This window comes from Dermacentor andersoni, chromosome 2, assembly GCF_023375885.2.
Source record: "Dermacentor andersoni chromosome 2, qqDerAnde1_hic_scaffold, whole genome shotgun sequence".
Taxonomy (NCBI): Eukaryota; Metazoa; Arthropoda; class Arachnida; order Ixodida; family Ixodidae; genus Dermacentor; species Dermacentor andersoni.
The window spans coordinates 28,712,708-28,734,926 of NC_092815.1; the positions used below are offsets into that span (position 1 = coordinate 28,712,708).

General features: G+C 46.5%; 1 protein-coding gene across 8 annotated transcripts in view; it reads left to right on the forward strand.

Moving 5' to 3' along the window:
- The window catches only part of Larp4B (La-related protein 4B), a 109,599-nt gene extending 87,399 nt beyond the window's left edge, over positions 1 to 22,200 (forward strand). For all 8 annotated transcript variants that reach the window (XM_055077304.2, XM_055077305.2, XM_055077301.2 and 5 more), the window contains 4 exons: positions 3,898 to 4,292; positions 9,326 to 9,515; positions 14,919 to 15,066; positions 19,267 to 22,200. In XM_055077304.2, coding sequence (XP_054933279.1) covers positions 3,898 to 4,292; positions 9,326 to 9,515; positions 14,919 to 15,066; positions 19,267 to 19,418 — 885 coding nt within the window. In that variant the 3' untranslated portion in view covers positions 19,419 to 22,200. The remainder of the gene's footprint in view (positions 1 to 3,897; positions 4,293 to 9,325; positions 9,516 to 14,918; positions 15,067 to 19,266) is intronic.
- Positions 22,201 to 22,219: the final 19 nt, after the last annotated feature.

The following is a 22,219-nucleotide window of genomic DNA, read 5'->3' on the forward strand; positions in this document are numbered from 1 at the left end:
ACGTCAGTGACACTGTGGGGGGGGAAGCGAGAGGACGTACCGGTACATCCGTGACAGCGAAAGGGCTATCGGAGAACTTCAAGAACCACAACGACTTGGGACGAGGGTGACGACTGCGCTGCTATCGGCAGTGCAGACTCTGAAGCGGTCGCCGCTGCCGCCATGGTAGGCCTAACGGACGCTAGACCTACGAGCTCGTCAGCTGCAGACAGCATCGCGGAGAGCGGCCGTGTGCGTCTTCACACGCAAATTTTGCTACCACAACAGTTAGAGGATGAGAAGAAGGAAGCAAAAGAGAAATTTCAGGAAATGTCATCCGTTGTGGCGACAGAGCGGAAAGGAATGCTGATTGTCTTCGGGTCACCACACGGTGTCATCATTGTTACGTATGTATGTTTCAGTGATTGTGGCCTCGAGATTTACCACCGTGGAAAAGAAAATGGCAGTCTAGCAATTGCTGGGCCCTGCATGATAATGTGCATGCACATGCGGAATCATGTTGGTGTCCACTACTTATTGGTGTGATCCGTGCAGAACTTTTGCTTTAAAGATTTCTCCTTCAGGTGCTTGTACTTTTTGCAGCTGTATTGGCCAGCTTCCTTATGGTACTCTCTTCAATGACAAGTTGCCATCCACCAAGAATGTTTCAAGAGCCCTTGAAGTTTTGATACAGAAACATCAAAACGCAGACACAAGCTTTGTAGTTCACTTAACATTTTTAGCTAAAGTGACGTTATGATGCCGAGGTTCGTTTGTATAGATTGCAGAACCACAAGTTAATTTCAGGAAAGCAAAGTTTAAGGCAGAGGGAGTGTTCTGTCCTGCACATATCCTATTGCAGACATTTCTGGGTCCTGTGTTACTTTTTCGCAGCCCTCTTGCATTTTTCTCATCTCCGCATGCCGCACTGAGCCACAGGCGACAGAGCGGAAGCGAAATCTTATCGCTAAACGTGCCGACGCCGTGGTCCCCCCTGACGAAATGGCATTCACCATCGTGCACTTGGAGGCGGTGAATGCATTGATATCGCATTTACAGTGCAAGATTTGTAAGGGAGATGCGCAAATCATGAGAGGTGAGCGGAAATACGGTCTTGCCGTCAAGCTTCAGCACGTGTGTACGAACTGCACTGACGTATTGTCAAACTGGAATTCATTGCGCGTCAATAGAGATCAAAACATCAACCCGTTTACCGTGAACCTCCTCGCCGCACCTTGAAGAAAAGGCACACGGGCGCAAACAGTCAATCTGACTGCATGCCTGATGCATATTTAGCCCTATCTTTAGACCTGGGACAGCTAGGGCTATAAATTCTTTTTTTTTTTTTTTTTTTTTTTTTTTTTTTTTGCAGCATGAAGCTAAATGTGCAGATAAAGCAGCGCTGAGAGTAGATTTTGCATTCACAGCTCGAAAAACAAATTTTTATTTGTTTATGCATAATGAAAAACAAGAAATTTTAAACAATGAATTTTAAACAATTTTAAATCTGCTTGCAGCGCTGTATTTCTTATGCATTCTAGTATCTATACATGTGTTAATAACAATGTTATGTTAAAAATATATATTTTTATTGTTTCAGCAAACAATAGAATGTGATTACTAATTATCTCAGGAAATAATTTACCTATTCAAGATGTAACTACATATTTGAAATCAGCTCAAGAAACTGAACAAGTCTGTGCAGTTTCATCTAATTTGGTTAAGAAATAAGTGACGTTATTTTTACAACCCATGTCCCCCCTTAAGAGGGACGGGGCCCTGGAAAACTGGAAAATCACGAAAAGTATATTTTTGAAAAAGAATATTTTTGGGTTTTATGTCTCGTAAACTACCTGTTCTGTAATTATCAGCACCTAATTCAACTGCAACGCGCAAATGCCGAAATGAAGTTAAGCTTCGCGCGCACGTCATTCCCGACCCATGCGGCCTGCGCGCGCCATCTTGGTGTCGTTTTGACCGTGAATTCTTTCTCTGTTTTGCCGCCTTGCAAAATGGCATCGTCGGCGCGGTTGAGACGCTATTGGCAGCGTGTTCAAATACCACGGGCTAAAGTGCACCTGCTATTGGCTGCTGCGCGGGCGGCGGCGGCTCCCGTTGATGCCGCGCCCGCCATGCTCTCGTCTTTGTTGCCCCATACTCAGTCTGCCTCAACAGACGTCTGCTTGTGAGCTGCTCATCGCCTTGCACCATCCTTTAGATTTTCTCAGCTTTCTCGTGACGCTTTCCGAGCCTTCCTCATCACTGCCGCTAGGCGACACTTCAGCAACAGAGACAGTGATGGCAAAAGGTCGAACCTCGTAGCTCGTAGCAAAACACATTATGTTCAATGGTCGCCGAGTCGGGGATTTGACTTTACTACTTTTAAAACGAAACTACTGTTTAAGCGGGTACGGTTTAACGAGGTTTTACTGTAGAGCAAACTAAGGGTGAAATGTGGTCTCTTGTATCCGAAAGTCTGTTGCATGCGTGTCCGTTGTCATGGGTGTAGACTAATTATATACCAAACGCTAGGGTCTGCTTAGATTCGAGGATTTTAACGAACGCACCAGTTTGTAATTGAAAATGATATACAATGGAACCCCGATTATACAACTTTCTCGGGACCGCGAAAAAAACGTCGTGCGTCTAAAAATTCTACGCAATGCGTCTAATTGTGAAGTGTGCAATTCATTGGTGCAATTCATTGCTTGGTGCCGCATCGCAACTTGCGTTTTACACAGGACGGCAGAGCATTTGTAGAATCGCAGCTTACGATAACGAAGTGAGTCTGCATCGCATCCAAGCCAGCAGCGGCTGCATCAGCGTGAGCGACAAAATCTGAATTTCTCTTGGTAGCCGGCGTTGAAGCAGTCTTGCCGTTTCTTTTTTCTTTCTTTCGTTTCTTCCCCCTCTCTCTCTTTTCCCCTCACTTTCTCCAAATCATCGAGCTGGATGAGTAGTGCTGGAATGCTGCATGAAGACGGCCGCTGTCAAAAGCGCTTTCATCTGCTAAGCCTATTCTGCAGTCACAAGGGGGAGACTCCAGCGGGGTTCGGCACGGGTAGCAAGCTGAAACTGAATTCGACATGGTTTCGTGCCGAGTTTTGCATGCCCAAGCAGACAACGACGAAAATCCGCCAATGGCATGGCGATATTACAATCACGTGCCTCAGTCAACGAATGGTATTTCACATTGAAACTACTTTTTCGCTGGCTTTTTCTTAATATTCATTCAGCGCACAGAGTAGCGGTGGCGCGAAAACTAAATGGGAAGAGTTGCTTTTTCAAACAAGACCAAGACGGCTGCAATCGGAAACTTAGAACGGCAGCTGTGCGGCACGGAAAAAGGTCCTTTTTTGCTTGTTCGTCGATAAAAATACAGCTCACTGACGTGATATAAAACACCATGACGACCAAAATATTGGTCCAAGATGCGTGAAAATTTCTGACATAATGCATCAGACACTGTAGCAAAAATAATGATTTCAAAAAAGTGATTTTTCAGCAAATTTTATTGGATCCGTGTCCCCCTTTAAACTAAGGAAGTTTCTGGGTCATACATCTTTATCATTGCTTTGAGGCCTCTTAACTGGTGTGTGTGCGTGTGCGTGAGAGAGAGAGCACTTGACCGAAAGGTTTTGCTCTATGACGCATTTCCTATCTGTGAAATAATTTGTGCGGAAGTGAATTTTTTCCGTTTTCCCCACCAATTTTTTCATTATTACGAGGTTCAACTGTAATCAATTGGGGCTTTGTATCTTACTTCAGTTTCCGTGTGTGAAGCACTATAGTCGGGAGAAACATTTAATGCTTCCAAATAGCTTGTGTTGGTGGTGGGCACTTTTTTCTTTCATCTAATTCTTGCCACAAATTTGTGTCTGATGCAAAAAGTCACTTATTGGAACAACTTAATTTCAGGAGGAGGAATCGTTGGGCCAGGGAGCCGTGTCAGATGACAGCTCTTCGGCTCTAACGACACCCGCTGCAGCGACAGCCAACAGCAGGCTCTCTGACATAGTTCGTGGTGCTGCGCCTAGCCGCACACTAAGTAACAGCGCTGTCAGTTCCTCCTTACCAGCTGCCGCCCCTATTCCCACATTGGCCACAAATGCAGCATCCTCGACCAAACCTCCAACACGCGACTGTAAAACGCAAACAGCAGAGTCTGCCCTGAGTCCTGCAGCTGCCGCCGGCACTGCCAACTCAGTGTCAACCCTTGTCACCAAGGACAGTGCCACCCTGACCAATGGCAGCGACTTCCCAGCGACTATGCTGACTCCACCTGCATCTCCTGTGTCTCCAAACACTGCCATGTGAGTGATTGCTACCTATGCAGTAAAATCTCGATGCTATGAACACCACATTAGCAAACTTTTCAGAAGTCTCCAGCTGACTTCTTATGGTTTCAGTCTAAAAATACTTCAGTATACAAATTTCACAATACCGAACACTTCAGAATAATGATCATTATTCAGTTTCCATGTCATGTTAACAATGCCTCAATATAACTAACTACCGTATTTGATTTTAATGCACCCTCCATTTTAGCGCGCACCTCATTCTTTCATGCAGAAATACAACTTTCTCTCATTTGGAAAAAACAGATTTACTGCCAATGCACTGAGGTTGCAATAAATCGTACTTTCGCATGAAAGGCGAAGCATTGATTACGATAGCAAATTAGTAGACAGCTATACGAAAAGTAAGGATAGTAGTTTTATTGGCCGTATAAACTTTAAAAAATTTGCTTGCTAGCTAAATTAACAAGCATGGTGTCACATGCACACAAGCATGAACACGTCTCACTCAATGACCGCGGAAACTTTAAATACCGGAGTGAGGAATCGGGAGCAAGGGAATTCATCTTTGTTTGGCTTCTTGCTTTGACTCAAACTAAGCCTAAGAACAGACGTGGTGCGCCTAGATGCGTAGACTCTTGTCTTCGCTGCAGATCGCTTTCAAGATAGGATTTGCGCTGTACATAGCAACTGCCAGTGTAGAATGCCTCTCCTGTTTGCGCCAGTCCCACATGCAAGTTTTGGGAACTCTGAACGCCCGTGATGCAAACTGATTTTCATCCGTCTCCCTACACATTATCACTTTCCTTCTTTTTGCAGCATCGTGATGAACGAGGCGGCCATTTTGAAATGGCGATGGCGATATGGTAATGCAGATATAGGGTCGTACTCGATTCTAACACGCACGCAATTTTTGGACCCATTTTATCGGGAAAATATTTGCATTAGATTCGAGTAAATACGGTAATATTCTAAAATCTGGGGATTATTCGGTTTCCGTGCATCTTTCATGGCAGCCGAAACAGTAGGCCAGGAGGCAACAAAGCGCAGAATGTGGACGCCACAATGCACGAGTTCGGAAAGCCTGAGACTGCGCTCAATAATAATAATAATAATAATAATAATAATAATAATAATAAAAAACGGGAAACTAGATTTTTATCTATTTTGGAGGCAACAGCACGTCAGGTTTTGTGAGTGCACGCTGCCCAAATGTATGTGCTGCCTAGCAACAGAGGCACGTCTCGTCCTTCTTTTGCCCTTGTTCCTGCGCATGCCTCTTTCTTTGTGCAGCCGTACTTGCTACACGCGTGAAGAAATGTAACCTCCGTACACCCGGGGATGCCACGCGGTGGCACATTGCACTTTTCAGGGAGGGCGTGTTGTTTACAGGTGCTTGCGCTTTGGAATAGCTCAGGTGTCAGCCTCAAGCGAGACAGTCGCGGTGTCCACAGCAAAGAATGTGAAAGCAAACAAACAAGAAACATTGCACTTTGGCATGGAGCTTCCTTTTTATCAGTTGTTTCCTCAACGTCTGCTTTGCGCGTGCGTGGCTCACTGTGCTTCTGTGGTTGGGCAGCGGAATCAATAAAAAAAAAAGCAACAGCGCGGGCTGAGAGCCAACAGTAACAGTTTCGTGGATAGCTAAAACAGTGACAACTTATTAACTGATGGGTTGATGGACGGAGTGGTTAATTTTGGGGCTTTCACTATAACGACCTTTCAGAATAACAAACGATTTCACTGTACATGAAATCATGTTGACATGCAAAAAAAATGTGTGCTTGTAGCTGCTTCATTGGTGGTATAAACAATCGCGTACATTTCTTCTCTTTCTGTGTGTGTGTGTGAGAGAGACCTGCAGCTGCTTGCAAATGCCATGTCAATGTTCCGTCCCTATTGCATGACTTGCAAGGTTGATATTGGTTGTGGTGAAGAATTAGCAGAACTTGTGAACAAGGAATTTGCAGACTTACATTTATGAAGAAAGTGCCTGTAACCTAGAGACACTTGTAACCTACAGCATCAACAACCATTCGGCTGCAGGTCATGTATAGAGCCAGGCTTCAATATAGCGAACCTTGGTTTAGGGAACATATTTTAATTGAAGGTGCCTTGGTTCCTGCAATTTAGTGCAGTAACTTTGTTCTGCAGTTTCAACCTATCGAAGTTCACAAGTATCACATGCACGTACATGGACCCTTTGGGATAAGTAAACAAAAATTACTGGACAGTGCATACAAATTGCTATGCCGTTTTATGTGCAAATGTTGTGAAAAGCATCAAGCAGAGGGCAGAATGCACTCACTGCTGTGCCACCTGTCATCCTGTTGCACAAAGCTGCAGCTGCCATTCATGTTCATGGTCTCACGGATATGGTCCCAAACACGCCAGTGACCAGCCTGAGCAGGAAAACACTCACTGAAAGTGAACCTACTAGTTCCACGGCAAAAACAAAAGGAATGCTGATTGTCTTCGGGTCACCACACGGTGTCATCATTGTTACGTATGTATGTTTCAGTGATTGTGGCCTCGAGATTTACCACCGTGGAAAAGAAAATGGCAGTCTAGCAATTGCTGGGCCCTGGTGGTAATGTGCATGCACATGCGGAATCATGTTGGTGTCCACTACTCATTGGTATGATCCACGCAGAACTTTTGCTTTAAAGATTTCTCCTTCAGGTGCTTGTACTTTTTGCTGCTGTATTGGCCAGCTTCCTTATGGTACTCTCTTCAATGACAAGTTGCCATCCACCAAGAATGTTTCAAGAGTCCTTGAAGTATTGATACAGAAACATCAAAACGCAGACAGAAGCTTTGTAGTTCACTTAACATTTTTAGCTAAAGTGACTTTATGATGCCGAGGTTCGTTTGTATAGATTGCAGAACCACAAGTCAATTCCAGGCAAGCAAGGTTTAAGGCAGAGGGAGTGTTCTGTCCTGCACATATCCTATTGCAGACATTTCTGGGTCCTGTGTTACTTTTTCGCAGCCCTCTTGCATTTTTCTCATCTCCGCATGCCGCACTGAGCCACAGGTATTGGATCGAAAGTAAGGTATGCGACTGGCCTAGTTGGTGTTCATCCATGATGTTTGACAGTGCAAACATAGACAAAGGATGCTGACAAAGACAAGCGCTACCTGCAGCGCCTGTCTTAATTTTTTATTTTTTGCCTTCATTTGTCTATGTTTGCGCTGTCAAACATCATTGGATTTGGAGGCGTAGAACACTCTGCCACTTGCAATACCAATTCCAAACGAGGAACACTTTAAGCAGTTAATACTAAGCAGCTTCCAAGCAGCAATATTAAGTTGTTTTCTTACTGCAACAGTTCTAATATTTGAATTCATTGCTAGAAGTGGTGTTTTGGCAATTTGGAACCCCCTCTAGGCAACTCCAACATCCTGTGCACCGAATAGTTCACAACATATAACATGTTAAGGGGCGACCCTCGAAAATTTATTTTAATTCTTTGTAGATTTTGATAAAACTTGCTGAGTTCATGTATTTCGATGTGCTAGTTTTAAATATACCTGGAGTTTTCTTGCAGAGTAAGCAACTTTCCAGATATTGAATAAATTCAGCTTTATTGCATAATTTGCTTGGAGGTGAGCTATCTACCAAACTGTACATGGCATAATAAATATCGACATACGAAAATGATGTGGAATTAACGAGTACAAATAAGCAAGTACGGGGTTCTAACCCAATGTTTATATCAAATGAGAAAATCGCAATCTTCAGTGAGAGAAATCCATCTAACTGCTAAAAAAAGAATAATTTTTGGAAATTTTCTAATAAATGCTACATTATTTCGTTTATTTGCACTCTACAAAGCTTTGCCATTCTGAGAAAAAAAGAATTAGTGATAGCACAAGTAAAAGCAGAGATAATGCACCTGCATGCTGTGTCAACGACACAGCATGCAGTGCGAGTACGTTCACTTCAAAAGGAATACACGTTTTCTGGCCCTCAATTCCCTGCGAGCTCTGTCCCGACGCAACTTCACCGCAGATCTCGCAAACCACAGTCAGTTTAGTAGTGAAACCGTAATCCTGATCGCTCCGCACCAGCTACGCAGAACCACCGCAAGTGTTCCACGAGAAAACGTCGAGAAGATTGTTCACTGCTGCAAGTCTGACAAAGACTTACGGAGTGGCGGGCTTCGCGACCGAGGCTGTTGCACTATCGGCAATCAGATCTTCAACAAAACGGCAAATCCTTCGCTCCGTGGCCGTCGTAGATAGAATCTTGTCGAGTGTAGCCGGCGAATGGATATGCATGATCCGGCAAAGCAGTTGAGGCGCCGACTTTCGGGGGCGGTACGACTTCAGTGGGGAGCTGCCGGGTATCTTGTGTTGACTGCAACGATGGAATCACTTTCGGAAGTTTATTGCGTCTCGTACATTTCCGCCTGTAACGATTCACAGAACAAAACTTTGTCGGACCTTTAGCATAGCCAGCATCGCAGTCACAAGACTAAGACAAAATGGCAGCTGTTCTCGTCATTTGAGCACTCGTGGTCCTTGGAGCCAATCGTGACTCACCATCTTGGTCATGTGCTCAAACTAGCCAATAATAAATGTGTGCCGAAAATTTCTTTTTCTGTTTTTTCATGACCGCTGCGCCAGAAATGTTGCCGAATAACGAATAAAGCGAGAAATGTGAGCTTTTGAATGATACCAAAATGGTGCTGGCAGAGCACATAGTTATAGAGTTATGCGCAACGAAAATCGTGCGCGATTTGTCCTCAATTATAAAGGGCAGCGCTTACGGATTCGCATCTTTAGATCACGATAACGAAAGAACTACTTGGCGTATTGTAACCAAATTTCGGAGATAGGCGTGGAAGCGCGTCAGAAACGCAGAAAATAATTTTAAATTCTATTTTTGGGGCAATTTTCGGTCCCAAAGACCTGGGTCTCCCCCTTAATCTCCCAGCAAGCATCCAGTGGTTCCCCATTTAGCAGCTGCTTTGTGGTATGTCCAGAGCCCATTGGACAGCTGGTACTTGAGATGTAACTCTCAGAGCCTTTATCAATTGCAGGCATGAAGGTGCTTCTCAGGAAGTGGAGGCCCCCGCAAGGGTTCAAAGCCCAGCACCCACTGAAGAGACAATTGCCACTGCTGCCGCTCTTGTTGTGAACTCGTCTCCTGCTGCTTCAGCTACGACACCGCCCACACCAACAGTATCTGCACCAGCAGTGACAGCAACGCCACAGCCTGTGTCTAATGCGGTAGGTGTAGTGCTGCCACCATTTGGTTGTTCGCTACAACTTAGCAGCCGAGTTTTTACACAGTGATCATCTTATGCGTTATAAATAAATGGTGGGTATTCCTCTCAAACATGCAAGAAAGCTCATGTACTTAATTTTAGGTGCACAATAAAAGAGACCCAGCCAGATCAAAGTAATCCTCCTCACAATCAGACCTACATTTTCCATCCGTCATAGCCCTAGTGCTACTTTGAGACATTAAAGCGACACTGAAGAAAAATATTAAGTCAAGCTAGATATTGGCAAGCATTGTGTGGCCTGTAACTACCACCATAGTTTATCATAAGAAGCCAACAAACATTGACCCCCTTTCTTCTTGTTTACCAACATAGCTGTTTGTTAATCCTGCTTTTCATGCAGACATTGGTTATTTTAAATGGCTTTTCACTTGGCAACTGTTGAGACTTGCTCAAATCAGTCAACTTGTTCATTCTAATTGTGTGCAGTTACTTCACTTGTGGCAGCGCAAGTTTGTGTTAAAAAATTTAAATTAGATCTCAGAATGGACTGTGCATTGCTTTCAAGGGACGCTGTAGTAGCACTCGAGCCATAATTGAGTTTAAGGACATTCGGTTCGAAGTCTTTGAAGCGCACATGTTGCAAGAATGTTACCGCTCTTGTCAAATTTTTTCTCTTCTCTCTCACCTGCTTTCATAGATACTAGCACCAAAAGGACCGCAAAGTGAAAGCATAACTTTGACTAATGGGACACAAAGCTACACTTTAATTCACGAGTTACTGCATCGCAACTGCGATAAACGCAGCTGAAGCACGCTAGTAGAAGCCTCAGCGCAGATATCTTTGGCTGCGTTGTGGCCTGATACTTGGGTCATTAGGCCATAAATAAGAATTTCAACATAAAAACACAAGCGTAAAGGAGTGATGTACATTGGCTATTATGTGTTGGTTGAGATTATAGATGCAAAAGAACTGGCACTGAAAGCCTGGTTGGGTTGATAACTTGCCACGAATGTACATGTCAGCTGTGGTTAATAAGATCATCTGTGGTGCCGATAACAAGATTCATTTGGATTCACCGCAGTGCCAAGCGTGCCCAGTCGCATGGTGTGAATTCCGAATGGAGCTGGATGCATTGGGGAGAACAACACATTTGTTTGCAAAGCATTTTGTACAAATAGTGGTTTGAATTATTGGAAGAATGCATGTAACACAAGATAATAGAAAATGGAAACAATTTGAAAGTCTGCTACCGTACCGGAGTCGCATGGTCCCTGGAGTCACAGCTGTGGCATGTTGCACGTGATCGTAGCGTGCAGGAAGCAGAGTTGGTTAAACGAGTGGACACAATTGGCACCCAGATGGAGGAAGGTGGTGAGGAGCAGCGCTAGCCTCCCCTGCTACTACAGTAAAACCTCGTTAAACCATACTTACCTCAACAGTAGTTTCGTTTTAAAAGTAGTAAAGTCAAATCCACGACTGAGCGGCCATTGAACATAATGTGTTTTGTATCTGCATAAACCGTATCAACTTATTTTGTACATACGGTTAACACATAGCGTTTCAACTTTTCGTCGCGCATACACAGTGGAGCGTCGTCTCCATCGGGTCGCCCGGCAGAACAACAAGCCTCAGAAATCTGAACCATGGATCAGAACAACGGCCTCCAAGTGCCCTGTGCGTTTACACATGAAGCCACATCAACATCAACATCATTTCGGTGCTGTGCCGGAGAGCGTTGTGGCGTTGTGCAAAGAAGGACTTTGTTATGCCAAAGCTCGGATAAAAACAACGCCGGATGCTTAGCATAGAAGAAAAATTGGACATCGTTCGTGCTATTGAATGTGACACGAAGTTGGCGCTGGCACGCAACAGGGATCTACTGTTGACTACGGTGTGCGGCATTTGGAATGCGAAGTTGCTCGGCAGCGCTGCTGTGACCGCGAAGAGATGTAAAGCTACGAGGTTCGACCTTTTGCCATCACTGTCTCTGTTGCCAAAGTGTCGCCTAGCAGCAGTGATGAGGACGGCACGGAAAGCGACAGCACGGGCGATTCAGGCCCATGCTGTCGTTACATTACGTTAGCCTCATAAATGTAATCGCCGTGACGAGAACAGCAACCGGCAATGAAAAAGGCGCCCCGGGACTTGTGCAGCACTACTGCGCGCGTGCACGCAGAATGCGTAACATCGAGGAATCTGCCATGCCAGTGTTTGCCGAGAACAGGGGGCTGGCTGAAAAGCTGGCACGCAGCTTCAGTAAGTTCAGTAAGCGCCACTGTTCCATTCGCGGCGGCACCCTCAGAACAGCGACGCTTGCCTGGAGTATTGGTAGTTCATGGAAGAGCCGACACCGCTTGCGGGTTTTTCTTTGCCTGTTGCGCTTAGCTTTCTCTGTAGTTTGACGAAAGGCATTGGTTTGACGCATTCTACTTGACTGCCGGCTACGTGCTACTTCTATCCTTCCTCAGTCATGAGTGCTCCAGGCCCACTAATCGTTCGGCACTCGTTCACAGCAGCGTTCAAGAGGGCTGCCATCCTTTACGCTGAAAAAACAAATCGCTGCGCAGCGGGCCGCAATTTCGATGTTTCTAAACGGGTGGTGCGAGAGTGGCGACTGCAGCGAAGCGAAATTTTCACCTGTGACGGCAAGTGAGAAATTTCCCACTTGCCAAAGTCTGGACACTTTCTGGAGCTGTAGGCTAAGCTTGCGGCGTACGTCGCTGAAAAGCGTGATCGGTCCCTGCCGGTGAAGTGCAACGTGGTCATGAAATAAGCCCGGACCTTCGCCTTAATTTTAAGGTTCTGCTCCGCCGTGAGTACGAGTGGCTGGCGGCAGGAGACTGCGAAATTACGCCAACCGGACCTGTCAAAAGAGCCTCCCTGACGGCTGCATGCGGTTGGGTGCATTTGGCGTGGGCTGCTGTTCTGCAAGATGTCCTGGTGCGGTCGTTTGCCAAATTTGAAATTTCACTGGACCACGACGCGCTGTGGGACAGCAGTAACGATGACGATGGCAGCACTAGTGAAGACGAATAGTCCAGTGACCATGTCAGCTACTAATAAATTTTCGTTATCGAATGCGCCCTCGGGTATGCTCTTTTTTTTTTTCCCGTTCAAGCAATATGGAAGGGTCGACTTACATTCGAGTCGACTTACAATCGTGTCGACTTACAATCGTGTAAATACGGTATGTCACTTGCCGCCTGTGACACCTGTCTGCATTTGTTATAACAGTGCCATTCTTGAACGCCGAGAGCCACCGCTTGTTAACAACATGAGATCGAAGCACGCAGGAAGCAGAGTTAAATAGTTGCAGTCACCATGATCGGAAGCCAGATGGAAGAAGGTAGTGGAGAGAACTGGCCTCTCCACCATTATTGATTACTCTGTACAGCTATGCCATCTCTTATACAGTCAAACCCGGCTATATCGAACTCGCAAAAAAACGCCTATCAGTTCGATATAAAGCATAATTCGATATAAGCCTGCTAAATAATTGGATGTCATAAGAGCACATACCATTTAGAAAATCACTTTATTGAAGAAGCTAGCTTAGTTTCGCATAAATTAATTCTGCATTTTCTTCTTCAAGGGAAATTTCGCTGCCTGCGACGCACGCACTTGCCCACGTTATCTAAGGAGTCTGAGCAGCTGAGGTCGCAACCTTCCGCATTCGCGCAGAAGCACCGGACTAATGCGAGTGCACCAATCACTTCGGAGGATGTGGGCAAAGGACCGTAGTTGCTTTCCTCAATGTGCCTACTTTCATTTGTGCTCTGTACGATGTCGGCGATGTAGTCTTCGTTTCCGGGCTCTCCCGTGGTCGCGACACCATCATCTGCACTCACAAACTCGTCCGCCGTTGATTCGAATGTCCCGTAAATTTTGACAGCTCGCTCCAAAGTTCGGCAACACCGGCAACGGCTTTGTCGCATTCGTCAGAATTTACAGTCATCACCGAGCACGCGGAAACCGGCACGTATGAAGAACCCCTCGTACACGGCCGTGCGTACGCGTTGGGCGCCACGGGCACCGGGTTGCGAGTCGGGTCACTTTAGCCCTAACCGTGCCGAGAGTGCTCCTCGGAATCTTGCACGCTGCGGGCCCATCCAACTTCTCATCACGTTCGACGCAATTTATGATTTCGAGCGTCACGACGAGAGGCGAATTCTGCTGCTTCATCACGGCAACACTGCGGGAGAAGGCCCACAAGGCGCAAACACGATAAACCAGAAAAGCAGCCACACAACTCGCACTTTCGCCATCTTGCGCGAAGAGAGCACAAGAGCCTCTGATTGGCTGTCTGAGCAAGCGCTGTAGGCGGGCCAGGATCATTCTTTTGCTGGGGAGTGTTGATAGATCGTGATCTAAAGAAAGGAAGGACGCTTGATGCTGCAACCCGTGAGGGAACACGGCGAAGCGTCGTCAGGGGAGAGAGAGTGGGAAGTGAAAGATGAGAGAGAAAGAGGGAGGATGTGGCCTAAAAGATTCCACTATGCGCGACAGGGGGAGTGTCGACAGCTCGCCCGAACAGCCCGAGGCAGCGTGGTCACGGTAGGGAGAGCGGTTGGATGGAGCTGCGCCGCCCGGTTTCCCCGCTACCGCGAGGGAAAGCCAACTTCTGGGGGCACTTTTCCGCCGCTTGACGGTTCGATATATCGGGAGTCACTGCAATATTTGTTCGATGTAAGCGTAATTTTTGCTATATATACTCATTGTAACTATACCGTGACCAGAAATTGTTCGATATATAGAATAATTCGATGTAAACGGGTTCGATATAGTCGGGTTCGACTGTATAGATTTTTTTTCTGCGACTCTTTATAACAATGGAATTTTTGTGGAACTTTAATATTGTTATAAGCGGACTGCACTGTATATTTGCATAATGAACACTTTTTTGCCCAAAACACAAGCAAAGTTTGGGGATGTGTTATAATGCAAGGTAAATGCCATGGGAACCTTTTCAAAATAGCAACAATTAACAATTAAGACTTTAATGATTTGGAAAATGCATGATTGCAAGAGATTTCATTGGGGAGACAGGTAGTTCGTGCTTACCTATGTTTGTGTTGACATAATTGGTGTCAGTCACCAGCCTGAATGTGCCATTGTGTAGATGAATGAACTCCCACCCTTTTGATGACCATGGAGTACAGTTCTGCTGATGTCCCACCTGTGCCTCTGTATCATCATGCATGGAGAGAACCATTTCCTGTTGGGCAAAGTTCTGTGGTATTTAGTAAAGATGGCCATGTTGGCATTCCGTAAACAATGCACATCTGATAGGAAATTGGTTTAGAGTATCGGCTGGTTGGGGCCCTTTCTCTTCTCTCGGCTTCTTTGATGGCTCTCAGGTGTAGATCATCAGCTCTATCGATTCCAAATGAATTCTCCTTGCAGGTACCACAGAAGGCAGCAGCAGCTGCCGAAGAAGGAGGTCGCAAGCTGACCTATTCGGAGGTGGCAGCTATGGCCAAAAGCCGAGCAGCCACGCAAGCCACACCAGAGCAGCCCAAGGAGGGCACAAAGTCGGGCCTCCGAAACTCAGGTGGGCACCTTGCAGCTGCCTTTCATTTGCAGGCCACATTAGTTCCATTGTTGCGACTAGTTAAAAGCCTACCGCAACACAATTTCTCTTCAGATAAATTGGTGATTAATGAGTAGCATAAACAGTTGAACCTCGTTATAACGAAGTATTTAACTTTCATAACCTCTTTGCCATAAAACCTCAATAGAGAGAAGTGTTTTTATATGCGATTTCAATGTAATGAAATTTGCTTCCGCATCAAGGTAATGCCGACACAATAAATCGAGACGTCTGCAGATGCAGATGGTCACGTGGTTAAATTGCAAGTGGCTCCTTGCAAATGCACCTCTCAAAGCGCGCACGGTGCGACATGGCACGTGTTGCGACATCTACTGCGCATCTCGGCCATGGCTGTAAGTGCGGCGAGCGCATACGCAGCCGCGTACGCTGCTTTAGAGGTAACCTGCAGCGTGTGTAAAGAGTGGGTGTGCTGAGACGGCGTGGCATCATGTAAACTGTCTTCCCGTGTGTTTAGTATCTAAGGTTGCATCATCTCGAGTTTTGGTGACCCGTTGCAGCGTGAGGCAGACGAAGCATTCGCTCCCTGCTGCTGGTGCTTCTCATGATAGCGTCGTCCCAGTGCGGGCAATGCGGGCGTTTTCCCGCGATGCGATGCAGAGCGCTGATTGGCCGGAGCAGGATGTTCAAATCCCACGGGTGATGGCGGTAGCTGCTCCCTTTGATGCCACACCTGCCATGCTTGCGTCGTTGTCGCCCCTCGCTCCGTCCGCCTCAACAGACGCCTGCTTGCAAGCTGCTGATTGCCTTGCGCTATGTTTTAAACTACTTTCTCTCTCCACCAGGCCCGGTAGTTCTTTCTGCATGCGATGCCGGCAACGAAGAGCCCAAGACAGTGCAGATGTTCGGTGTGCGGAAGCGCGATATGCGACTTGTACGAGCATCGAACTTCTGATTTTCCGTGGCAAGTGCCGACTGCGTAGATGCTTTCAGCAGCAGAACTGTGATGTCGGTTGTCTTGACACGTGGAAAATCCGACACATGGAGTGTGCCTGGAGCTTCAAGAGCTAATCGGAAGCTCCGTAGGAGCTTTCTAATAAAAAACACATGTGTTCGCAGGAGCTTTGGAATAAAAAACGTGTTCAACTTTGAGGGGCGAAGCTACCCTTGGATAACAACTTTTTTGTTTGAGATATCGTAATTACATTTTCAGGATAGACTCATTGCAAAAGCATTAGTAGAACTACAAAATTTCATGCAGTTGCGTTCACTGGTTCTCAAGTTACAGCAATATGTCAGAATGGTGCGCATGGTTTTCTCATTCCAAGCCTGGAAAATTTTCAAAAGGTGCTGCAACTGTGAAATTCGCTATGACGATTCCTAGATGGATACCTCAAGGCAAGACAGAGCTCTTTATGTAAATTTTCTTGCTGAAAAATTTTAGCAGACCACCGAATTTAGGCTTGGTGATCAAGATTTTATCAAATTTTGATTCAATATCACAAATCACAGACAATATATTTTAAAAGAATGGGCTTGTGTTGCCCTCAAATTTATTCAGAGACACAATAAAAGAAATCTTCTGGAAATCTGATGAGCGGTTACAGAGATATGGCTGGAACAAGCAGCCTCACCAGCCAAAAATGTCATTTGGAGAAAATGAGCTTTGAAAGCTTTGAGCACATATATTGGTCTAAAATGACTCTGCTGCATAACTGGAGACGTCCTTAGGCACTCTCTTCTTTTGCCGCCTTCGCACCTTCTCTTGCGTCGCTTCTTGGCGCTTTTTCAAGCGCAGAGAATCTTTCTTGGTGGTCCGTTGAATGGCCAGATGTTAGCCCCACTGACGAGCATAGCTCTTGGGTGGCACTGTGGCAGCCAGCATTATATCTTAAAACTGCCTCATACAGTGCTGTCTCCACGGCAATCAGCGACGCATGCTGCTCTTTGCGGATCAGGGACCACAGCACGGAGTAAAATTATTCTGATGCATTCTGCGTCTTTGCTCCCAGGCAGCGTTGCAGACGAGAAGCTTGTGATAGGCGCTCATAAACAGGTAGCACTGCTTCTGCAACATAGCCTGGAAGATTGTACCGATGCTTCAGAGGTGGCACACCATGAGTCTGGACTCTCAGGGCACAAGTCGTGGTGAGCATCCTCGTCTGTCAATGTCACGTGGTGGTACGATGCCATCACTGCATTGCAGCCACATCATTGGAATTGTTCCGTAGGCCCCAGCCATAATAGTCGGTCAACTTGTCGATGAGGGCCTTTGTCAACCTGCCCTTCCCTCCTAAAGCCTTGTCACTTTTCTGCACAAGGTTGTGCAGTGCTGTCGCCATTCTCTTCTGGGCGTAGTTCAGGCATTCCTCTTTCGAAATGGGGACCAGTCCATAAATATTTTCTTGCACAAGGGCAGAGAAGGTGGCACTATCTCCGTCAGACACGAGCGTTGTGTAACGGAGGTTGTGCTTTGCATTGAATGTGAGAAAAGGATGACAGCTGCCTCAACCTCCATCCTCCTACCAGTTTGTGTAGCCTGGGTCTCCAGGCTTTCGTCCTACTTGACAACCAAGGCACTGGTTCGATAAAACAATGGCGTCCAAGATAAGGCCCGTATGATATTCAATTATTGCACCAACTCCAATATGGGACGTGTGGCCACGTTTGTGCCATGTTTCACCAAAGTTTACTGTGATATCCCTGCTGAAATATGGATCCATTTCCTTGTAGGTGGTTTTCACAGCAGAAGCAGATTCTGATAGAACTTGTCTATGCACTGTGTCTGCGATTCCCTGAATTTCTTCAAGTGCTTTTAAAGTCTTATGATGCAAACCACGATGGGACACGTTCATCGCTGCCCTTTGTCCCTTCCCTATCTGTTGTGTTGCCGCAATGGCTCTCATATGCACGTCAAAGGCCATTGAGTCATCCTGACGAGCAGAACTCTGCGAGCTTGCAACTGCTCCACAATGTAAACATAGCAGCTCAAGCTTTGTTGCAAGTCCAAGTTGGGTGCCTCCTTGAACCTTCATCCCAGTCGCGAAGCACCGCTGGCACGGGGTCCCGAATAGCAGGTCGCCTAGGGCATCCATTTGCACAAGGATAAATTTTTCGCCTTAACTTTTGGTGGTAGCAGCTTCAGGATCTCGCACCATTGCTTGAAATTTTCGGTGCATCGCTGACATAGCGCCAAGTCCTCGGTGCACAGCAGCGCATTTTTTATCCACCGCCTCTTTCTCCTCACAAGTCTGGAAACATGTTTTCAAGTGCACAGTAAACGACGCGGTCACACTGTCCGAGGCAGATGAAAGAGAGGATGGGGAAGCCGCTGTCGATGAGCACGAGACACCAAGCGCACTCGTCACGACAAATTCTTGCGCCGGTGGAGCAGGAGTCGCGTTGCTAGAAGCGTCGACACAACCACGCTCTTACGTAGATGAAGCAGAAGCTACCCCACAGGAACCATTGGTGCAGCATTTTGCTGGGGCACACAGTAACAATGTAACAATGCATCATTATTCATTGGTCTGCGACCACTAAAGCGGCATCTGATTAAGGCCTCTACCCCACTCCCTCTGAGCTACAGGTCGCTTCGCTGCCCTTGGCAGGAGCCTTCCTTGGCAGGCATGGAGGTGAAGCATAGCACAAAAGAACAAGTACAGCGAATGTCAAATGAAAAAAGAATAGCCCGCCAACCTGTAAAAAAGAAATTCCCACATGATTTGAACTCGCGACCCCAAAATTGCAATCCCGACGCTTTTTCGTGGCACCATGAAACCAGACTGAAGAGTTCGCTATTACAGAGATTCTGGATCAGCTATTGTTACCTGTCACTAGCAGCTTCTCCAACTTGACACCTTGTTGGATCTGGGTTTCGTAGTTCTGTGTTAAGCTTAAAGGGGCAAGGAGGGGCTTTATTCTGCATGACAAAGATCGGCACGTGGTGCAGTCTCCTCGCAGAGGTGAAAGGAGTCACTCCTTTGTGTAAACTATCCAGTCAGCACTTCTGTGGTAATGCTGTAGTCATCAGTTTTGATCCCATTTGGGATCGAAAAGTGCATCTCTTGCAATGCCACATGAAAGTTCTTGGTGAATATTTTTAGTTTATTGAAGGAAAGCTTTGCCTCTAAGATAAGCTGATAAATTGGCTAAACAATCCCAGAAAAAGGGTTAACCAACAGCGCTGACCATTCTCTGCAGGTCACGGCCAGCGACCAGAGCAGGCAGCTGTGGGTCAGCCACAGAGGGGCCCTGGCCGGAGGATGGAGCCACGTGCCCACTCGCGCGACCGCCGGTCTTCAGCCGCTGGCTCTCACAGGCACCGCAGCCCACCCAGTGAAGATGCCCACTAAGGGCCTGGCCTACTGTGCAGCACTTGATGTGGCCAACGCCGCCACAATAACGCTTGTCCCAGCCACGAGAGGTGCCGAGGACATCTTTTGCCAAAACGGCCCCAGCAGGAGGTGGTGACCCCGGAGGGGTCTTGTGCTGTGCTAGTGACGACAGTATTTGTTGGTTTATCGACTCTTTATCTCTCCATTCACATTGCGTGCACACACCTGGCCGCCTCCTGCCTGTAACCTCCTGGTCGGCCCGGATGCCAGAACATTGCTCCTCGCTGAGACTTTCCGTGTCCGCAGGGGAAAAACACTTTTGTTCCTGTTGCAAAATGTTGCTAATGGTGTGCTTGGAAGCCGTGGGTGGCAGCACCACCAGGCTTTCCCAAGAGGAAGGCACAAACGGCCTTGCTTGCTGCTGGCCAATATGCAAGGGTGGCAGGTGACAGACCACAACACCTTCCACCCACCTGACACGGGCTCTGCCGCAACCACTAAGACAACATACGTGCTACAAGACTTGACGCGTGCCCGGCAGTGGCCGTTCAGCGAAGGACTGTGCTGTCAAGAGGCCACAGCCAATTTCTCAAAGGGGCTGCCCAGGGCAGGGCTGCAGTGGTGACACACAGCACCAGCACTTTATAGAGAAGGCCTGCCCTGCCCTCACTGGGCATTTTTTTTTCTTTTTTCTTTTCTTTTCTTTTTTTCTTTTTTTTTTCTTTTGTGATCACAGAAGAGACCCGAAACGATGGCAAGCCGGCCATTGGTGTTCTCCAGCGCTGTTCTTGTAGGAGTGTTACTACCATTCGAAACAAAGGAGTGGATAGCTTTTTTTATTATTTTTATTTTATTATTTTTTTTTCTACTACTTCTTTATATGTTATTGTCTGTGTTTGTATAATCTCCGAAAGCCAATTGTTACGAACAACATCCAGATGCACCTAGATGTTCCAAACTGGGGGTGCATGCTGACACAGCTAAGCGGGCTGTGTTGCACCTTTGAGGCGGACTGCCCATTGAGTGCATCTCACATGCTTCCTGTTTTTTTCCTGGCGGTCTTCCGTCTCTGTGTGAGCTTGTCCCTGGGAGATTTCTGTTGTCAAAAATGTGTTTACTGGCAGCCTTGGTGCAAGGTACCGCGCCCATTATTTTTGGTCTTTTTGTATAAAACTGTCAGCTTCCCAAGTTCTCTGTAACACGATGTTGCCACGGCTGGTGTCGCAGTGCATGTTTAGCTTGCACCATGTCGCCCAATGTTGCAGGTCACTAAAGCACTAAAGCCTGCCATGAAAATTAAAAGCAAAAAAAGACCGGCTAAAGAAAACGAAAAAAAAATGCCTGCCATGTAGGTTTTTGATTTTGCTACAGCTTACCGTGACAAGTTTGCACATACAGAATTAAGCGTGTCATGAGACTAGGGTCTGAGTAAAGACTAGTGCTGAGAGAATGTGTGCAGTGCAATTCTCGGAACAAGTGGAGCGCGCTCTGTCAGCTGGTTGTTTTGGGAAGCTTGCACATGCACTGTCGGCCAGCCCTTTTGATCCTGCGACAGTAGACGGGCTGGGCTTCTCCTTTTTTCTCTCTCTCTGTTCCTCCCTATTGCTGTTTTTCTTTTCCTTGCAGGTATGAACGTGTGTTTCTCTCACCTTACATTTGTGAGGAGGTCCACGAACAAGTAAAGCAAGCATACTGCAAATTTCTTTTTAATAGAAGTAATGTTCTCTCATTTTGGTGTGCCGAGTGCAGCAACAGATGTTGTTGCAAAATTTCATCAACTGATTTTATTTTCCCTCCCCTCCCATGTCTCAAGTGTTTGTTGTGCTCATTTGATTTCAATGTTTGGATGGTCTTGCTTTCTCCTCTTTTTTTTTTTCTTACTATGGGAGATGGTGTTCTTGAAGTTTGAAAGGGCCTAGTCAGGACAGAGTTTGGGAAAGGCAGAAGACAGCCATTAGGGCCTTTATATGATTCTTTTTTTTTATTATTTGTGTGTGACATAAAAAGAAAGTGTTTTGGCTGATGGCCCTAAAGGCAAAATGTATTTGTTCGTTTGGACTCTCCTCCATTGAAGCCTAGATGGGAGGATGGTGACTGACGAATGAAATGTTCACATTGTTTGTAAATAGTGACCTTACTCTTCTCCTCCTGCCCCCCCCCCCCCCCCCCCCCCCCCAATTCTTTTTCCACTTATGCCTTTTCTGACATTGAAAGAGGGAGGGGGATTCAGTGCTGATAAGGGCAGCAAGCTCGCCTATAAGGGGAGAGTTGATCGTAGCTGCACAAGCGCAGTGCAGGTGGGTACAGGCAAGGGAGGCCGAGTTTTTGGGCGCTTAACTACTTCTGTTGTCTGCAGAGGGATTGAGGGAGAGAGCTTGGTGGGCATGTTATTATTGGAGGATATATTTTTGCGATGACCGCACTGGGCGTACAAGAGACCTTACTCTCTCTCTCAGCGCATTTTCTGTCAGTCCAAGTGCCTTAAGTTTTTTCTCGGAACCTCCCCAGGCCATCTCCTGCCGTCACGGGAATTATATTCTGCTGTTTCTTCCGTGCCGCTTATCAGTGTCCATGCCATGGAAGACTAGTTTCTCTCATGCATACCTCCACCCCAACTCTAGCTTCCTCTGCCTTTAATTTCCTCTGCCTTTTTTTCCTACCCCAGTTTTGTGCCCAAGATTGTGTGTTTCGCAGCAACATATACTCTGCCTTTCCCTCATTATTCAATATTTTTGGTAACCTGCAAAGTATGATTTGGATTGCTGGGTGTATAAATTAATAAATGCAAGCACTAGGTCTACTTGGGTGTACTGTTTAAA